This window comes from Corvus brachyrhynchos, unplaced genomic scaffold, assembly GCF_000691975.1.
Source record: "Corvus brachyrhynchos isolate BGI_N302 unplaced genomic scaffold, ASM69197v1 scaffold139, whole genome shotgun sequence".
Taxonomy (NCBI): Eukaryota; Metazoa; Chordata; class Aves; order Passeriformes; family Corvidae; genus Corvus; species Corvus brachyrhynchos.
The window spans coordinates 568,460-576,727 of NW_008246062.1; the positions used below are offsets into that span (position 1 = coordinate 568,460).

General features: G+C 53.6%; 1 protein-coding gene across 4 annotated transcripts in view; it reads right to left on the reverse strand.

Annotated features, from left to right (window-relative positions):
* The window catches only part of DNAJB5 (DnaJ heat shock protein family (Hsp40) member B5), a 10,717-nt gene extending 2,457 nt beyond the window's left edge, over positions 1-8,260 (reverse strand). Inside the window, exons 1-3 of one of the 4 annotated variants that reach the window (XM_008643001.2) lie at positions 8,145-8,260; positions 4,876-5,120; positions 2,036-2,634 (exon numbers count right to left, since the gene is read on the reverse strand). In XM_008643001.2, coding sequence (XP_008641223.1) covers positions 2,036-2,634; positions 4,876-5,120; positions 8,145-8,212 — 912 coding nt within the window. In that variant the 5' untranslated portion in view covers positions 8,213-8,260. Of the gene's footprint in view, positions 1-2,035; positions 2,635-4,875; positions 5,121-5,193; positions 5,490-5,522; positions 7,461-7,490; positions 8,083-8,144 lie in introns of those variants that run through there. The other 3 variants (XM_017746647.1, XM_017746648.1, XM_008643002.2) reach the window with 3 other exon arrangements.
* Positions 8,261-8,268: the final 8 nt, after the last annotated feature.

Sequence of the window (8,268 nt, forward strand, 5' to 3'; positions counted from 1 at the left end):
CTGAGCCTCCTCCCTCCTGCAGCTCCCCACTGTGGCACACGCCTCTGATTTTAAGAAGGAAGACAACAAATCCCAGGAAAAGCACTCATACATCTTTGATTCTGCAGCAGACAGGTGGCAAAAAGCCTGCACTGCCCTGGCCAGGCACCAAACAGGGCTGGGACTTGAGGGCTGGGAGGGCCCTCCAGCACAGCTGAGAGTGGGGCGAAGCACCCATCACATGCCAGCTTTCCTGATGGCACTATGTTCTCTCATGGCAGTGACATGAGAGAACTAACTCAGGCTAGAAACGGCAGCCTTGCAAGGAGGAAGGTGCAAGGAGAGCACCCAGAGGCTGAGGAGACGGAGAAGTTGTGCTCTGTCACATATTGAGGTGGTAGCATACAGAATTGGAGAGCTCCCAGCATCTGATCGTGCTCCAGAGCACTTAAGGAACTTCTTTTCCTGGAAGACAAATGCAGCAGAGCATCACACTGCCCTGGCAAGCAGCAGGCTGGGGATGACAGCCAGACCAGCAGCTCCATGAGGATGCCCAGCATGTTGGGTTTGTGGTGGGGGAGGTCAGAGACCAGAAATTCCAGCTGAAAGAGATGAGGAATTTGCCTGGACCAGCAATTTTCTGCTTTGTGACTGCATTGTGCAAACCCACTGCCAGCTTGCAGGCCTTGCTCATGGAGCTCACAGGTGTCCAACACTTCTGGTGCAACAGTATGTGGAGCTGGAGCAAGTTTCTCTGGTTGCTGCTCAAAGGTCAACTCCAGGCACGAGTCCCTCCAGCCTGAGCAGTGCACAAACTTGGGCTAACATGGTCTGGGCATCAGCACAGTCAGCACAGGGTTAACTTTACTGATAAGAGGAATGAACAGAAGGAAATATCTGAGATATGGCATGCACAGCTCCATAAATAAGGCAGTCTCTCTGAAGTATTTCTGGATCAGCCAGGAGAACCAGCTATTGCAGGAATAAACCTCTGCACTTTGCACTGTGAGGGAAACTCTACTCCTGAGTCTGCAGGTTAAGTGGAGCTGAGCTTCCTTCAGGAGTGTCTAGCTCTGCCTGGCCCACATGCTTTTTGCCACCAGTGGCACAGCCCGAGCTGGGATGCAGAGCCATTGCAGAACTCTCCTGACTCGCCGGCACACTTCACAAGATCACGTTTCCCTGCCTCAGGTCTGGCCCATTGAGCTTATTTCTATTAAACGCATTTGAGAACATAAATCTGCCTTCAGGAAGGAAAAAAAAATCAGCTCATTAAGAAGACAGACAGCGTCTACCGTCTGAAAGGAACAGCAAATGGCAGCTGCCAAAAGCATCAACGTTAAATGCAGCTGCCAGCTGGGATTTATTAAAAGGTAGTTTTACAGCAGCGGTGGCGAACAGCACATCTTGTACTGAGGTAATCTCCCCTTTCCTCTCCCACCTTCGTGCAGATTGCTGGATGATCTGATGCATCCAGCCCCGCCGTGACCTCCAGGACTGGCAGCCCGGAAGTGTTGAGTTTTACACATTGCCTGGGTATTTACTTTGTTTGGTTCTTTATCTCGGAATCAAGGAAAACAGCTAAAGCACTGCTCAGGGAGGGCGAAGGATCACTTTCCTCCACGTGATCCCACTCTCTGCCTACAGGGAGAGGCACCTGGTGCAACCCCAGGCAGTAACTATGCCACAGCAGGCTCAGGTACAGGAAAAGCAGGAATCAGATGGATGCCAGCCAACCCAGGTTTTCCCTTGCTCCTACAGAGGATGTTCCACATGTGAATACCCTACGCTAAAATGGAAAAACAAGACATATGGAGAAGGGAGAAAATTAATAAATACCACCTGTATTGGCACAAGAAGTGAGGTGTCTTTAGCAGGGACTGCAGCGTCCATGTCCCACATCCAGCACTGAGGTCAAGAACCTCCAAAACCAAGACCAAGTTGGCTTCTGCAGTTCCTTTCTTGCGACCTACCTGGTCCTTCCTATCCAGAGTTGCCCCAAATGTCATGAACCAGTGCCACCTCCCATCCCACGGGATTTAGCAGCCGTACCCACCTCTTTAAGACTGATGTTTGCCGTGTAGATCACATTCGTCCCGTCCCTCTTGAAGTGCGAATGAGGCTTGTCCTTGAGGATGAAGACAATGTCTGCAGGGATGTTGTCCGGAGTGGCATCCCCTTCTTTGGGGAATGTGATTTTGGTTCCCTCCTTCCAACCCCGCTTGATGACAATGTTTAGGATCTTGTCCTCAGTCCGCATGGTCCGGCCATCAGCATTGAGCCTTCTGCGAGTGATCTTCATCCTCTTGGTGGATCCGTGGTAGATCTCTTCCAGGGACACCTTGAGCTCATGGATGACAGGTGGGTCTTGGACCTTCCTCCGCGTGTGCAGGGACTCCTGGTGCCGCCGGTGAACCCCATTAATGCCATTGAAGCCAAACCGGCCAAAGGCACTGAAAGGGTCATCGTCGTCATCCATATCCATGTCTTCCTGGTCAAAGCCATTGAACATCCGGGAGCGACTGCTGGCGAAGAAGATGTCGAAAGGGTTGGAGCCTCCGAAGAAGGACGCAAAGGTGGCATGGGGGTCTCCATGGAAAGTGTAGTGGAAGGTGCTCCCTGAGCCACCTGAAGAGCCACCTCCAGTTTTGAGGCCTGGAAGAGAAGGGGGAAGAGGAGACATGAATGCTCCCTGTGGGGGAATGCTCTGCTGGGACTGCACTGCCCAAGTGGGAGAATGACCTCTGCCACCTCCAGGCAGCTCTTCCACCCTCTCCTTTGGTGTGCAGATCACCACCTCCAGCCCAACCACTGTGAAGGCACCATCTCCACCCATGACACACAGTCCTACCCCTACACCGTGCAAGCTCCGAATTCATTCAGGTTTTGTTCCCTCTATCCCTACTGAAGGACTTCTTTGGTTCTCTCCACCCAATTCACCTAATTTTAATTTAAAACATATCCTGATCAGCCCATCTCCATTTTTCCCCATGAGCAGGCTCCTTCCTGTCCCAATTTCCTTGTCTCTGAGACTGGACATTAGGAAAAATTTCTTCACAGAAAAGTTGGTCAGGCATTGGAACAGGCTGCCCAGCAAAGTGATGGAGTCACCATCCTTGGAAATATTCAAAAGTTGTGTGGATGTGGCACTTAGGGACATGGGTTTGTGGTGAACATGGCAGTGCATCATTAAACGATCCTACAGATCTTTTCTACCCTCAATGATTCTATAGGCAGGTGGAAGTGAGCAGACCTCCAGGTCAGCATGCAGCTCCCTGCATATTGGCTGTAAAATGCCAGGTAAGCTCTGGGTTTGGATCATCTGGCAACCCTTCCCATGGGAAACTCTGCTGCCAGGTCCCAGGCTGAGCCTTACGTCACTGCAACTCCTCCCAGGTCCCAAGGAGTCAAGGCACATGACAAGTGCCCCCCAAAGAGGTCACACATGCTTTGCAAGGCTATTTTTGACCAGGAGGGTTGGGAAGGGTTAAGCCAAGCCTAGCTCAGGGACTATTTTCAGGGCACAGCAGTGACAGTGAAGGACTGTTTCTGACAGGCTGTCCTTTGTCCCAGTCCCCCACGCCCCTTCCAAGCAGGACAAGTTTGGGGGTCTCTTCTGAGTGCTGAAGTCAGTATTCTGAGTGGGTTGAAGGGGCTTTTGTGCTTCACCTTGCCTACACAGAATGTGGGACCCAGAAGCTCCTCAAAATGCTGACCTCCGTTGCTGAAACAAATAGAAAAAAAAAGGTGTGTGGGGGGGGGGGTCATGGACCATGAGAGATTCAACTCTGATGGGGCATGGGGGAAGATGGTCTTTAACTTGATGGGGCAGCAAGGGGGACACTCTTACCCTCTTCCTTAATTCACTCTTATTTTAGATGCCTGCAGGCTATGGGGATTTTGCCAAATCCCCAGTGAGCCCCATTCCTAATAGACTGTACAGCCAGGAGGTTTCACCTTTAATCCCATGACGCCAGCCTGAGCGGGGTCCGATTTCATTGAGGCCTCCCGGGAAAAGCTGGTTTCCCACTTGAGACAGTCTCTTCTCATTTTACAGGGCGGCAAATGACTGTGCCTGGTGCATCCATCATAGCCCTGACATAACTAACGGGTCAACAATTAACCCACTGCTGCTTAATCCTGCCGGTGGCTTGTGAGGGGATGCACCTGCCTGAGGCAGGAGCTGCCTCTTCCACCCAGCAGCCTGCTCCTGCCAGACCTCCTGCTCTTTTAAGCACCCAAGTCCTGGGCTGATTAATGCAGATGTTATTCAGCACTCTCCTCGAATGGGGTTGCGCTCTTCCATCTTCGACTAATAAGGCCGCCTTCGTTGGAGCGGCTCTCCTCCTCCTCCTCCTCCTCCGTGCCAACCACCAGACAACAGCAGCCGCTTGGTTTCAAAACAAGGGCCTATTACTTAAATTGGGAAAAGCTTTGAATCCTGTAGGTCAGCCTGTACCAGGGAGGACAATGGGACCAGTGCCCAAGTGCAGGGGGAATGTGGGCAGAGCAGTGAGTCTCTGCTGTGTTATTTAGGTCATTTAAAGAGCTGCTAACGAACTACCCCAGGTATGACCCAGGAGGTGAGCTCCTTTCACTTCCATTTCTCAGCTGGTGCCTGGAGTTTTGGGGCAGAGAGCAGGGAGAGCCCAGCCACCCCAGGAAGCAAGGTGACAAATTGCTGGAAAAGTGAAGCTGCCTGGGGAGGAGCAGGATAAGAGGTGATTTCTGACACCTGTGGAGCATTCACTCTCTCTGATTCTTTAGAAACCATTCCCATTTCAGGAATAGGCATGAAACACTGAACCACCTCTTTGTGAAAACCCTCCCTTCACCTCTAAAACTGATTTGGACTCCACATCCCTGCCTCCCAGTGGGCAGTGCTTATCCCCTTACCTTCCTCTCCGTACTGGTCGTATACAGCTCGTTTCTTGGGGTCACTCAGGACATCATAAGCCTCTGCAATCTCCTTGAACTTCTCCTCAGCGCTGGGGTCTTTATTCTTATCGGGGTGATATTTCAGGGCCATTTTCCGATAAGCCTTCTTGATTTCATCTTCATTGGCGCCACTCTGGATGCCCAAAATCTTGTAATAGTCCTTCCCCATGACGGCAACGCTGCCGGGAGCCGAATACTTATTCCTGAAAGGAGAAAGACAGCTCTTCGTAAGGTGAATATCACACTGGAGCAGTTGGGGACGGGACCAGCACACACTTATCACGGAGCCGATGCTCCCTGCGTCCCAAGGGCCAGCAGCACCAGAGCTGGCTCAAGTCCACGCTTCCCAACAGAGGTCAGAGCCCTGGTGCCAGAATGTGTCCCAGCTCTGGTTTTACCCCGCTAAGCCCCACAGCAGGGATGGACAGACTCATCTCTGAGGCTGACAGGGAGAGAGAGCCCAAGTCGGGGCACGGCGCTATTATAGGGGCCACGCCACTGCTAACGTCAGGCCAGGACCACGTCCCTGTCTGTCCCCCCCTGCCTGAGTCAGGAGGGCTGAGCTATGTCCAAATGTAGCTGCCTGCCTGTGTCCACCCCCTTACCTTGTTCTCTCCCAGCTGGGGACCTGAGACCCAAGTCAGGGTGATGACAGCAGGTTTTGGAGACTGAAAGCAGTGGCAGGGACCACGCTGTGCCTTCACCTTAAAGGAACTTCAAACATTTTGTTCCTGAAAGCAATTGGCATTCAGCTGATAAGCGCCTCCGGCTGTCAGAGCCATAATTTGTATTTAGCGGAGAGAGAACGGAGCCGTTAGACAGAAACATCTTGTGATGGTGGGAGGGCTTTTTTTTTTTTTTGTTTAAAAAAAACCCAACACTTTCTAGCCTGACTTGCACTCCCTGAGAGCCTCCAACTGGATCTTGCAGTAAGCCAGGAACTCAGGGCTCACTCGCTCCATCGTGCGGGGGCCGAGGCCATGCCCATGCCTATACTAAGGCATGGAAAACCCGGTGGCTGTAATTCATCCCCCAGTCACCGCTGGAGTTGCAGCCACCCAGGGAGCAGCCAGGAGAGATGGCAGGGCTGCTCCTCCAGGAAAAAGCTAACAAGTCCCACGCTTCTCCACAGATGTTTCCCAGTGCTCCTCGACTTTTGGCTATCTGACAGCAAACACTTGATACCCTGAACCTCAGGGTCCTGCCTGGCCCCTCTCACACTCAGTGCTGACCCTGCTCCCCAGGTGCTGCCCCAGCAGACCTGCACTCCCACTGCTCATATCGTGCTCCCTGTTACAGTCCAGGTTTCACCCCATCCTTGCTCCAAATACACCTGAGCCACCTCAACTCACTGTGCCCCTCCAGCAGATGGATTTTGGCATAGGGTGTGAGCCTTGGCCCTTTTTTTCACCATCATACAAGCTACCACATGTTCTCCCCATCCTTATTCTATCCATGACCTCCCACTGGAAGTCACAGAGGGACCTCCCAACCACCACAGGTCAACCAAGGGTGGCTATGCTCCGCTAGGATCCTTGCCTGGGTGCTACACTGAGCCCCTGGCAGCCACATCAAGCATCCAGCACTTGCCTTGGGCCATGCCTTGGGCAATGACCACCTACAGGGGCTTGGAAATCGGCCCCACATTTGGCCACCTCCTTCCAAACCACCAACTTCTGCTCTTTTTTTGCTCCAGCCATGAAGCAGGTGCTTTGCTGTAGATGGGGAGGGGGGCTAAGGTACCCCTGAAGGACCCAGTGAGGGGAGATACGGGCATCTGCAAACACTGTACAGCAGCTCAGGGGGCACAAAATACGTGGGAGGAGGTCCCTGGGGGCATAAAGAGCATCTGACAGCATCTCCTGTGGCAGCTCCCAGATGCCAGCACATTTCTATCCCAGCTCCTACATGCAGAGATGCCAGCAGCACCCAGCCCACACAGGTGCTGGGGGATGCTCTGCCCCCAGCCCACACCCACCTCCCCATTTACCCTCCCTAAGTGGCGGGGGGCTGCAGGAGACCCTGGGGCGAGCAACAGGCAGGAGAGCCAAGAGCTAGCCTGTCCATTCTCCCCACCAAGGGTCAACCCAACACCCTGCTTCCCCACAGCTACCCCCAGTGGAGGGCAGGGGCTCCTGAGACCAGTACTGGGACCAGGATTTGGCCCTGTCTGGAGGTTGCCAACCTTCCCACAGCGAGAACAAACCAAGCTGTGCTACAGACTACCCCATCACACCCTAGCTCCAGCAACACAGAGGTGACAAACCTTTAACTGTCGCTGCCCAGGAACCACAGTATCTGGCTCCGACCCCACGCAGCCCAACCTGACAGCACCACTTGGACCCCCTCACCTGGCCAAAACCCCGCAGCGCTTCCCATGAAAACACATCCCGTCCTGGCAAAATGCTGCCCCCACCCACAAGATCTCTGGTCTTGCCCAGCGAGAGATCTTTGGCCAGGGTGGGGACGCCTGATGAGGCTCTCTGACCTGACCGGGGACCCGTTCGGCTGGCTGGGAGCCGAGGGGAGGGGGGAATTTCTATACCGAAATGCATCCCGGTGCCGCGGTTTACCGTGCCAGAGAGGACCAGGTGCCAGCGGGTGACCCGGTGGGTTAAGGCACACTCCGGAGGCTCAGCTCACATGCACAATGGTGGTAAAACACGACTCTGTCCCCGCAGAGCCTCCCTCCTTCCCTCCCACCTCTCTGGGATCAGCTGCGCCTTGCCACCGATCCTCTCCCCCTTCTGCTCAGTCATCCTCTCCTGCCTTCCCATTTAACCCCCTCGGGAGCGGTGGGGGGTTTCAGGCAGGCAAAGGCATTTCTGCATTGCCCTTGCAAACTGGATGCCTCCAGATAAGCCACGGCCACCCTGCCTTGGAGAAAACCACAGGCATTCCCATGCCCCGCCGAGCCAGCCCAGCCTCCATCCTCCTCTTGCAACCACACCAAAAGAGAAAAAAAAAATTAAATAAAGAATAAATCTTTGTTCCGGCCCCGCACATGACATCAGCCCGAGCAACTGCTGGGCGAACGCGCCAGCTGAATAGCGATCGTTTGACATAATCCCTCCGCTCGGCAGTCATCTAAGGGAACAAACCCACCCTGGCAACGGCACAAGGCTTTTTTTTGTTCCATCTCAGGGTGCAAGGTCACCGCGGGATGCCAGAGACAGGCACTGATGGTTTAATGAGGACACAAGGTCGAGAGGCAGAAACCCACTTACCGAAACTTTACGAACACATTCATAGTCCAAGCTGTCATTTTTAAAGGCTCTAGTTTTATTTTAAACATCTCTGCTGTCCGCAGGCGGCGGCAGGTGCTGTGTGCCCGGCCGGGAGGCACTGGAG